The sequence below is a fragment of the Nematolebias whitei genome, chromosome 8, assembly GCF_014905685.2.
Source record: "Nematolebias whitei isolate Nwh7 chromosome 8, NemWhi1, whole genome shotgun sequence".
NCBI classification, from domain to species: domain Eukaryota; kingdom Metazoa; phylum Chordata; class Actinopteri; order Cyprinodontiformes; family Rivulidae; genus Nematolebias; species Nematolebias whitei.
Genome location: NC_056505.1, coordinates 22,680,738 through 22,692,692, shown reverse-complemented (window position 1 = coordinate 22,692,692; position 11,955 = coordinate 22,680,738). Strand labels below are relative to the sequence as shown.

The 11,955-nt window shown below is 39.9% G+C and overlaps 2 protein-coding genes across 2 annotated transcripts in view; both read right to left on the bottom strand.

Annotated features, from left to right (window-relative positions):
- Positions 1-11,955, bottom strand: part of LOC119413602 (versican core protein-like) — a 273,726-nt gene that overhangs the window by 107,009 nt on the left and 154,762 nt on the right. The gene's annotated exons all lie outside the window — the stretch shown is intronic.
- Positions 4,159-10,083, bottom strand: LOC119413985 (transcription factor COE2-like; the record flags this gene model as incomplete). Its single annotated transcript, XM_037681077.1, has 10 exons — positions 4,159-4,205; positions 4,397-4,567; positions 4,649-4,831; positions 4,914-5,088; positions 5,992-6,057; positions 6,137-6,225; positions 6,332-6,458; positions 6,659-6,789; positions 8,471-8,612; positions 10,000-10,083. Coding segments are annotated over 10 exons (1,200 nt in total), but the record flags the coding sequence as incomplete, so codon positions are not given.

The window sequence follows — 11,955 nt, the reverse complement described above, 5'->3', positions numbered from 1 at the left end:
GAACACAGCTTCAGTGTTCATAGTGTTTCCTGGTCTTGTGTTTTGACGTGTTCTGTCAGAAGTGGAGTTGTTTGGGTATGGGTAATTTGCTGAGTTTTGGTGGACAGAATGGTGGGCCATTGTGTGCGAATACATCGGACCTCTTGGCTCATATGGCATGTACTGTGGTGGTTGTGCAGGTGCATGAATGACCTGTTTCAGAAGAGAAAACCCATCAACAATCGATGTGGTAAGTCTTTCCAGTGTATTGGACATTTTTGAATAGTTTTCGGATGCTTTTTGTTCTGATGTCTCAATGATTTCCACCAGTCTCTTTTTCACACGCTGGTCTTCCTCAAGAGCATTCAGCCACTGGGTCTCAGCAGGCAGCTTTCTCCTCAGACGGTCGTGTCTGTGTCCTTTTAGTTTTGCCTTCAAAAGAGAAATGAAAATCATCACAATTAAACATAAAAAAGTAAACCTGGATCATGTTGATGTTGTACTTTTCACATCACTTCTACATAACAATATGTAATAACAGCGTATCCAATGTTTGCTATATGTCTTAAAGTGTATTTTGTACCCACCACCCCATCAAACTAATGAATATGTAGGCCTAACATAATATGAGATGAGTAAGAGCATGATGGTGTCATTTCTTTTTTGCAATAATAATAAAAATAAATCAGCAACCCGTACACAGTAAAATATAAAAAACATCACATTCCAGCCTCCACTACACACCTCAACTCTTGCATAATTTTTAACACACATATTGCCTTAACTGTATTTTTAATAGCAACACAATTCAACAAACCTGTTCCGTGAATTATAGTACATCCAACAGATGAACATTTACAGCAAAAGTACTTTTATTTATGAGGAATGGACAGAAAAATATACGTACATCAAGCAGGTCTCTCCTCTCCTTTGAAGTAGGACCCACACTGCTTTCATTATCAGACCCTGTGTCTGCTACATCCATGGTAGTGGAGGAAGAAGATGTGGATGGTGAGGGTAGGGTCCAAGAATGATCCAGGTCAGCTGTTTCAATACCGGAGGATATGGTAGTACTAGCTGGAGAGCCACCCCAGATTTGTTCGCACAGTTCGAAGTACAGAAGAACCACTCGACCGTGTCCACTCCTGCGTCCTGTATCAACAGCATGGCGATATTTACCTCGGACTGCTTTCATTTTTGTTGTTAAATTCCCGCGCGTGATGTCGGCATGTGAATGGGGAAACTCGTCGGAGGACCCCGTTGGGTAATGCTCTAAAAAAACCGCTAAAATATCAACATACTTGTTCTGACAGGATTCCCAGTCGACATTTTCCTGAGTTTTATTAACTTTGTACTCCAACACGGTATTTAATAGTAGTTCAACCTCGCGGTCTGTCCACACAAACGAACCTCCAGGCGCCATGATTCAATACTAACAGGAAGTTGTGGTTGCTTTGAAGGGTTGTGATTTGCTGATATACGTTTCACCTTTGCACTACACTGCCTCCTATGGGTTGGGCATATTCTTTACAACGCTCTGTGGTGAACATCACCGGGTTCATGTAGACGATCATTTTCTCTATCCGAACATGTATGTACGGCGATATTTTTTTGCGCGGATATTCGTTTTTTCAAACACCAGGCTACGTGTGTACAGGGCCGCAGGCTTATTGGAGAGGAGAAAAATGGGAGGGGGGTGTTGTTTATCTTGACATGCTCTACTCAGTCTTTAACGCTCGCATCACAATTAAGATGCTGCGGCTCATCAGCTATGTATACAAAACAGTGTAACAAGCTGCACGAGCACACAGGTGATGGGCACAGTCAAAAATAGAACGAGCACAGCGTCGGATGAGGAGGCTTGCAGGAAAATCTCAGGGTTTGGAACAACATCATGTGATATTAGTGTATGGGTGTGTGAAATATTGCCAAATGAATGGCCTAGCATTCCTTAAAGGAATGCGTACCCCCAGTCGTCTTTCATTCCAGAGTTATTTTTCACATTTTGAAAATGACAGAATAGATTTTAATCAAATCTTAAAGATAACATTATGCACAGCCTCATGAAATATTGCAAGATGTCCTGCTCAGAGTATGTATTGTAAAAAAAATTCTCAGCTACAACCACACCAAATTTTAGCACAATATCTGTGAAATTGGTGGACTAATTGCTACTTTTGTGTTTTGTAAAGTCAATTAGCTGTGGTGGCTATCTTGAATTGGGTTCGCTCCCAAAGTTAATCAGTTGTAGAGGTGCGTACAATATTTGTTTTTCTGAAAGTTTCATTTAAATACATCTAGTGTTTCATACAATATTTTGCTAACAGAAATGCGTATTACAGAGTGGACTCCAAACAGTAATTAGCTAATTCCAAACAAAGATTTTGTGTATTATTTTAGGACACAGAAAATGTGATGGCGGTCAGACTCAATACCACCAAATCTTAGGTCAATATCTGATAAACTGGCTGATTTCTATTTGTTTATGTTTGTTTTTTTAAACCCTCCTGCTGCCCTGGGGTCAAAATGACCTATGAGGGATTTGAGTTGACTTTAAAAGTTATATACTTCTCACTGTAAATGTTAATGAACCTACAATTATTGGGTTCTGCAAGTTTTTTTTTTACTTTATCCAGGGATTTATGAGATATTTTGCTAACAGACTTATACATGGACACAGTTACAAGCACCAATAAAAATATTACCTGCATTTTACCATTTATCAAAGGGGGATATTTATGTTTTTGCAACTAATTAAAAACTTTTTGCTTTCTAAAAACTGAGACAACTTCCGTTGGGCCGACTTTCTTTTTTCCTTCTTATTTGTTTTATTTGGAGAACAAAATATAATTACACCTTAAAATTTACAAATCACTTTTTTGCATCAATTAAAAAAATGTCTTGAAAGAACATAACGATACATTGCTAATTGTATTTAAATAAATAGGGTGACCAAGCTCTAAAAGCAACCGACTACTCTTCATTGTTGGCACGACCTGAGAATGTAGTTTGTCTTTTGGTGAGTAAAATTAAAATTACTATTAACAAGAGAATAATAAACACCTTCTGCACCCGATTCTTTCTTCTGAGCTGTGCTTTTTGTTTATCGTACTGCATAGAGACTAGAATCTTGTACTGAGTTGAAAATAATGCTCTGAAACCAGACATTAACTAAAAAAGTATCAGAGCACAGGTGTAATTAAGCATGCATTTTTGGTGAAAATGTCTAAATAATAATGTTATTAATAATAACAATAATAAAGCTAACTAAAAAGTTTTGTCACAAGAACAATAACCTTTAACTGTGGGCATAACATATATATTTTATGTGGCAAGAAACTGTAAAGTGATCACGTTTTATTTTAAAAAAGCATTTTCACAAAAAAAAAATCCATTGCTAGGTTTCGCTTATCAAACTAGTTGGCAATCGCTGAGATAAATTAATTTCATTAACAGCTGGAAAAAGAAACACTTTATAAAAACACATTTATATCTTTTATCTAAGCTACCTATAATAAGTTAAATTGCTTGTTTTTAAATAAATCAATATATGAATTCATTTTAGAAATATCCCATAAAACAAAACGAACAAACAAAAAAACTTGATAAACTGCAGTGATCAAAACAAAAACACATAAGTTCTATTTTTCTGGAATGTCTTCAAAAAGTCTACTACAAAAAATAATAATAACTCTTGCTAGCACACGGACAGTGTACATACATGCCATCTGGGTGTCCATACACAAAAAAAACACCCTGATGAGAGCTGCGACATTTGTTCCAACAACCTGCACACAAAAATGTCTGAAACCTGCATGTGACAGTGGGTCAGAGGTCAACACAGGTCCGTTTGTATTTAGTGGTGACTAAAAGGAGCGTTTTTTATATCTCCAGGTGGAAACATTACACAGACACATACAGCAAGATATGTTCCGGTTGGATGCTTGTTGGAGTCTGTCTGCAGTTGTGGCTGAAGAGTTTTCCTCTGGAGTAAACGACTGCTCTTTGGACATTTTCAAACCCCACCCTGTTCGTCCACTTGGATAAAAACGGGACTTAGAGAAGACGGGTGGGATCAGGGACAAAAGTTATAGCAGTCACTAGCAGTCAGTTTTCTGCTCTTCCTGCCCCATCAGTGCCAAACAAAGGGAGGCTAAAGCAGTGGTTCTGGGGCAGATTGGGGCGGGTGCTTTTCTACATCGGGGGAACAACCAGGCTCGTCATCGCTGGAGAGAAAAACATATACAAAAAATCTATGATTCTAATCAGTCAGGTTGTTTTATTTTTTTGTACATCCACGTCTCTCTTTTTTTTTTCCTGTCTTGTTCAGTCATAGCTTTGGAGTTTGTTAATAGTGGGGGTTAGACTGCATTTGTGAGTTCAGACAGCGGGGTCAGATAGTGAGTTGGATGACTACCTCTGAAGCTGCTCCCCCCTGAGGCGGGACAAGCTGGGGAAGGGGAGCCTTGGGGCCTGAGGACGGGAGCAAAAGCACTCTTCTGTTTAGCAGCAGAAGGGAAAGAGGAGAAAGGTAAAAGAGACGATGAAGAGCTGGAGCTTCCTGGTATGGTGGGGCTGGAGGGCATTACTGTGGAACAGAACACAAAAGTCAGCAATAGGTTTTAAAAAATCAGACAAATTCATAATAACCAAAAGTGCATGGCCTTACTGTAGGGTGAGCTCGTGGGGGAAGCACTGCTGAAACCTGGAGATCCAGGAACCCCAAGACTAGCCATGGGAACTGTCCCATAGCCTCCGGTCATTCCCCCAGTGCCACCATAACTTGACTGCTGGGGGGTGGAAGCAGATGAGTAGCCTCTTGGAGACAAACTGCTGGAGTTACGGATATAACCTGAAGGAAACATTCAAGTGTTGGTTAAGCTCTGACCTTTATTAGTTACAGAAACAGAAGAAAATAATAGCTTCTTGCTCACCTTGGCTGCTCTGTCCCGGCTCTCCAATGCTAACGCCTAACTGTGAGGGGTAGGAGCCTAAACCCATGACGCTGCCATGTGCTGGTGAGCTAGGCAGGGCCTGCAGCTGACTGTGAGGGCGGGGGACACTGTAGAGAGCCTCAGCAATGTCAGCTGCACGCTTTAGCAGCATGTCCTACAGAAAATCAGATTAAATAGCAAACACTTGGTCAGTCTCACAGATACAGAAACACAATGCAGCTTTGATGGGTTGGCAGGATGCTAATGTTGTCATTCTTGCCTGTGAACAGGAATGCACTAATTAATCTCTAAAAATGAAACCGTAGCCTCGGCCTAGTTATCAATTTGCTACATATACAGTTCTCCTGAGAATCCCTCTCATCCCGGTGCATTCAGGTGTTCTTATTTCATCTGTGAGCTGAGAATTATCTGCCAAAATGCTACACGCTGCCACAAACTGAAAGTGCGACGCAAGGTTTGCATCTTGTAAAAAATTAGCTTTGTTCCTGACAACACATCTTCAGAGTGAAATACTTTCTGGAAAAGTGGGACTTTAATACTGACTGCAGAGCTGTAAAAACTAAAAAAATACTAAGAAGATGCCGATCCAGAAGACAAAATATATACGTGTTTTGGGAAAATGATCATCAGTAATGTAATGGTAAATGGTAAGTGGACTGTACTTATATGGCACCTTTTTATCTTATCAAGACACTAAAAGCACTTTACACTACAATCTGTGAACTCATTTACCCATTCATACAGCACTCTACTATATCTCTGCAAAGCTAATTAAACAAATTATTCTAAAGAGACTAATCAGTGCTTTATCACATTCATACACCAATGGGACACACATCAGAGGAAATGAGGGGTTCAGTTTTGGACCCAGGGACACTTCGGCATGTGACTGCTAGTGGATTCAAACCCCCAACTCTTGCATTGGAGAATGACTGCTCTACCCACTCAGCCACAGCCCAACTTTGAAGTGAAGTGGTAAAATGTGCAAACAATGCTGAAATCTTGCAATCATCTTTATGTTTTGTTGTATGTTTTAGACATAAGTGTTTCTGGTCACCTGATTACTGTGTGGATTTCCATACAGGGCCTCCACAAGATCTGCTGCTCTTTTTAAGAGGATCTCCTACAAAGAAAAAAAAAAGGGTAAAACTTACAATTGTTTGAAAATGAGCATAATAATTTTCTTTGTTGAGTCTCCTCACCTTGGCTAGTTTCTCTGGGTCACCAGGGTGTCGGGGAATTACCTTCTGAAGACGCTGAAAACCGTAGTCTATAGTTGGCTCATTAAGTGCTAAAAAATAAAAACACTCAATATGTCAAATCTCAGTTCAACCGAGTTTCATGCCTCGGACTGCTGAAACTATCGACAGGAAGATTGCAGGGCTACGTTTAGGTACCTGTGTAGATGAAGCGTCCGGGCGCTCCCTTGCAGAACTGTTTCGATTTGTAAGACAGTGTGACCTCCACGACCCCGGGGATGTGTCGAGGGGGCGTTTGCACACGGATAGCGTGAGGAGTGATCAACTGAGGATGAAGCACAGAAATTGCATTCCAAATAAGCCTTCCCATTCCTTTTAAATATTTAGGCTAACACAATGCCATGGAAAGATTAAATGGTTAAGACTGCCCATAAATCATCCAAATAATGAGACAAGCCATATGCTGTGTATTTCATTTCATAATATGTACCATCATTAGTGAGATGTTTTGAAGACAAGTCCTACCTCACTCCAGACTAACATGCTTCCAAACACCACCTGCAGCCCGTCAAAGAAGTTCTCCCCGATGACTATGACCATGGCCCCGCCGGTGGTCCAGCCTTCACTGGGACTGATGGCTTTGATGCATGGGGTCGCTAATAAAGGAAGGATAGGCATCACTTACTCAATGCAGACTGCACATCGAGTTTTAAAAAGAGCATAGAGGATGCTATACATATTCATAAGTACTCTTCAATAAAGTTTTCAGAGGTGTTGTACAGAAAAAAGTTCAGAATCTGGAATTTGTTGACTTCAAGTTAATTTCATTCGAGATTTGTCAACTACTGCAAAAAATGGGTTTTAAAAATAAATTTAATGAGAAAAGCTATTTGGAAATTACCTTAAAAATGACCAAATATATGCTGAACTAGTAAAAGAAATACACTATAGGACAAGCATAAAGATACAATGGAAAAATCATTGTCTTTGTTTACAAGGATACAAGGATTTTTATTGTCATTCACATCACATGTGGTACATGGGAACAAAACTATGTACACAGGGTCCCAGTTACATCCAACAAAAATACATATTGTAAAGAAAAACATTAGTAAGATCCGAGTCATGAACTAAGAATATATTACATTCACTAAGCTAAGAATACACTAAGCACTAATGGTGCAAAAACAATGCACCAAAACAACAGCAGCACGAACATGAGTCTGTGTGAGCCGATGAGGACTAATGAAGACAGCAACATGAAGTAATCAGCAGCATGAGATCAGCATCATGGATAGTCAGCAGCGCATAAACAACCAAGTGGCATTACAGTGATTTTCACAGTTTTTTTTTTTTGTTTGTTTTTTTTTGTTCACAGTAATTTTCGCAGTGATTTTTCCTGGTTAGAGATTCATGAGTCTAACAGCCTCAGGGTAGAAGTTGTTCCTCAGCCTAGTGGTTCTACACTTAATGCTCCCCAGCCTTCTGCCTGAGGGGAGCGGGGCAAAAAGTGTGTGTGCTGGGTGTGTGGGGTCCTTCATGATGCAGGTAGTCCTCTTCCTGCATCTGGAGGTGTAGATGTCTGTGATGGTGGGGAGGCTGACTTACTGTAAAGTTCAAGCGCAGTAGCAATGCCTAAAAACCGACTCAGCTCAGCGGTTTATTCAGACTAAGTAAAAAATAGAAAACTATTTGTTGGAAAATGTGAAAAGCTGCAAACAGGAGAAGTTTGATTTCTCAAATTGCCTTAAGCACCAAAGTGTAAGAAATTCTTGTAAATCTGGCAGCACTACACAGCCACATTTGAACATCATTTGGTAAAAAAAAAAAATAACTGAAAATTATGATCAAAACCTTATAATCACTTTGTTTTTATGCTAAGTTTTTCTTTTACAAAGTGTATAAGTTTAGACTTGTTTTATTTGTGTATTACTTACTGTTTTGTATGTCTGAGGTATGAAAATGTGTAAAGGTTAAACAACTCAGGTACAATCTTTGGATATTTTTACTCCATGTTCCTACTTATGAGTAGTGGAGACAACGATGAACATCAACTTGTGTCAAGGTTGCACTGTAAATCAAAAAGTTGTCATTGCATTATCAGTATTACAAAGGTACGTTTTAGTCACAAAGTGATCAGAGGAACCCCAGTGATCTAAATAAAGCTGATAGTTTCTGAAATGCCAAAAGTATTTTGAATGTTTTTATAATGGAAGAAAATGTGAGACTATCACAACTGAGATCATCATCACAATATCCAACAATAACATCACAATTTGTGCAATAAAACAAATCATCAGCTAAATGAGGAGTTGTATTTCAGAGTGAACGTCTTACCGTATTCCATGCTATTCTCCACAGACTCGCCTGGCTCCAGCCTGCGAGCTCGCCGGCCATGTTTCGAGTTGTTGTGGACAAACATGTTGTCGGACACAGCTAAGACGTGTCCATCTACGCTCACTGTGCTGGACAGGACCACCTGAACAGGAAGACAAGAAGAAGATACATGAGGAAAAGTCGAGCACTTGAGGCTGTGGGTCAAAATCTCAGGTTGCAACAATCAAAATCCCTGAGCAACAATTTATTTTAGGGGTTCAGGTGACGGTCATTTTTCTTAATGGGTAATGTGACATCTCTGGGATTTCCACGGTATGTCTGCATTCTGGGAGGTGACACCGCTCACACACTCCTCCATCAGGTCTCCATATGGCCTCTTGCCTAACTTTATGATTCATGCAGTATGCATCGGGCTCGTCATTGTCTCCTCCTAATCCCTCAATGACAACAAACATATGGACTAAATCTCCCATTTGAGCTGGCCGTTAAAGTAGCGGATGATATATAGCAACAATAATTTGATTTTCTGGCTGCAGCATGTGTGTGTCGCTGCTCACATCTGCCTCTTGTGGATGACACATTTGAATCATCAAGGAATTATTAGTGAGGATTTTTTTTGTGGGTTAGGATATTTGTTTCCGAAAGTGATAAGAAGTTGTTTTGTGTTCTTAAATGCACAGTTTAAGGGGGTTGAATTATATAAATCAGTGGGTAGAATAATAGTACTTAAATAATTTATGCCACAGCAAACACATGAAAAAAACTTTGCATGTGAAGGAGAAACAAAAGGAGAAAAAGAGGAGCGAGCACATATGTTCTATAGGTGGTGGGAAAATAAAGGGGAACCCAAAGGAAAATAACTGTAAATTATCGATCAAGCAGCGAACTCTTGCCTGGCTCTGATCACCTTTTAACCCAAAGATGAGAGTCTTCAAGCGCCTGTGTGCTCATAACTTCTCAGCATGTGTCACACCACAGGAGTTAAACCAAACATGCTGGGAGATGGGGTGGGGGGTGGGGGGTATATACCAAAGATGGAGAGGGGACAGGGGGTTCGCTGGGCAAAGGAGAATGCCAGACAGAGGCCGCTGGTGCTGAAAGACGGCAGAGGAAGTGAGCTCGGAGTGTCCCTTGTGACCACTTCCTGGGTCACGGAGCATGACCTTCTCCATCTGGAGCCAATCACTCAATTCTTGACAACTTCCTGAAACACCTCAACCTATTTCCTGCACCCCAGCACCCCCACGACCATGTCTCCCACGTATCTAACTCTTTTCGTTTGTCTTTCCATCGCTCTGGCTCCTTATTGATTTCTAACTTCCACCTTCAACTCCTTCCTCCGTCTTTGGTTTCCAACAGAGCTTTGCCTTGTGAAAGTTTGTACTTCAAACACATCATTGAAACAGACTGGATGCAAAATTATGCTTTTTATAGAAATAAATGAATATGAAGAAGATGTTTTCATTACTTCGACAGTTTTCCCCAAGTTCTACGTTTGCATTTTTTCTACACACTGAATTGTGATGTACCTGAAATCTCCTCATATCCCTTGGGTTTCCTGCTGTCTTCAGACAATTCTGGTTACATTTCAGAAAGAACTTCAAGAAAAACCTGCAAAGGTAAACAAAAGGACATATTTATTTTACATAAGCAGCTGAGAAATTACATGAAAGCCTTCTATGTGTGATTGTTAACTTCTCTGCAACACACTAACAGCAAAAAAAATTCACAGACAGCTCCTGTGTGAGTGTGTGTACATGATCACAGCTCTGACATCAATCCCAGCTGTTTAGTTAAAAGTCAATGTTATTCCACTTTGAATGAAGTAATGAGATTTTGAAGTGCGGTCCAGAGAAAAGAGCTGCTGTGTTTTGAAAGTGAAACAGAGACGGTGATGTATGCAGCAGACTCAGGGGACTGTGGTATCCCACAATGCCACATTTGAACCCCCACATGGGAATGGAGAGGGAAACAAAGTAGAGACAACCACAGAGGAAATTAAAATGGGGATGTGGCAGGATGAAGACAGTGAAGAGGCGCACGCAGGTGCTCGTATGGACATGAATTTTGTTTGCGTGTCGTCTCATTTGGTATGTAACTTTATGTCTGGAGCGTGGAGCAGCAGCAGGAGAGAGGGGTGCTGATAGCCTGTGCTACAACAGAGAAAACCTGAGAGGAAGGTGGAATAAATAAGAGAGGAGGGGGAGACTATGGAGAGAGACTCCAAATCCCAGGTGATCGCAGTTCGGCAACACAGCCAGCTGCCATGGCAACGCAGCTCTGCCGCAATCCCAAAGTCCCCACGCTGAGAGGCTAAAAGACAGCAATGGGAAGAAGAAGCCAAAAACAAGAGCACATTCCTTCACAGAAATACAGCAAAGAGGAGGAGAGAGACGAAGCACACTGAGAGGAGAGAAGCAGGCAGGCGAGGATGAGGCCGAAGAGATCCGTTTATATTAAAGGGTGATTTAAATCAAATCACAAGATTTGCAATAAAATAAAACAAAGGTAAAGTCGGAGAAGAGGCAGTATTTTGTTGTAATTATTATCAACATGTTCTCTAGAAGCAGGTGTTTACTTCACCTCACAGAGGATATGTTTCTGTCGTGTTTATGCCATGAAAACTACAAAATGTGTTCAACATGAGTAAACTTTTTCCAAGTGCTATCGCTAGTTGTTGAGCTAGTTAATTTTAAAGTAATGGTTGAATAACACACATCCATTCATCCGTCATTTTTACGCGCTTCTTCCTTTTCGGGTCGCGGGGGTCACTGGTGCCCATATCCAGCAGTCACTGTGCGAGAGGCGGGGTTTAAAATGTCTTCAAAATAAGTTTAGTGCATTGCAACAATGCTAAAACCCTTAAATTTCAAAATGAAAGTAACCATCAGTTTCATGCTGTTACTGTAACTACACTGTAAATCTGTTACGTGTACCTTTACACCTCAACACGGCTTTTTGTTTCATTTTATGCTTCTTCATTTTTCAACACCACTAAATTTCCAATGCATCAACTGGACACCTTTTGTGTATTTTCATCCATTTGTACATACGATTGTATTATAAAACACCTTTATTCAATTCAAAAATACTTTATTAATCCCAAAAGGAAATTAATTGTTGTTGTAGCTCATCATCTTAGTTTCATTAGAGTTGTTCTAGATGCTGATGGCTTTAGGCAGGAAGGATCTCTTGTAGAAGTCCGTCCCACAGCTATTATATATTATCTAATATCTTTAGTATTAGTTTTTTGAAGGATGATAAATTATACACAATCTGTGATGTGGGGTATTTTAGGGTGCATTAAACTTTTAAAATAAAAGCCGTTAGGTGTTTTCTGTTTTTATTTCTACTCATAGCTTTAAAAAGGCAGTCAGAATCAATTGAATGCCTATGAAATATTGACATCTCCAGAAAATAGAAAGTGGTTTCTCTAATTTTTCAAGTAAAATATTTTATTATAGAAGACATACATACACATATAC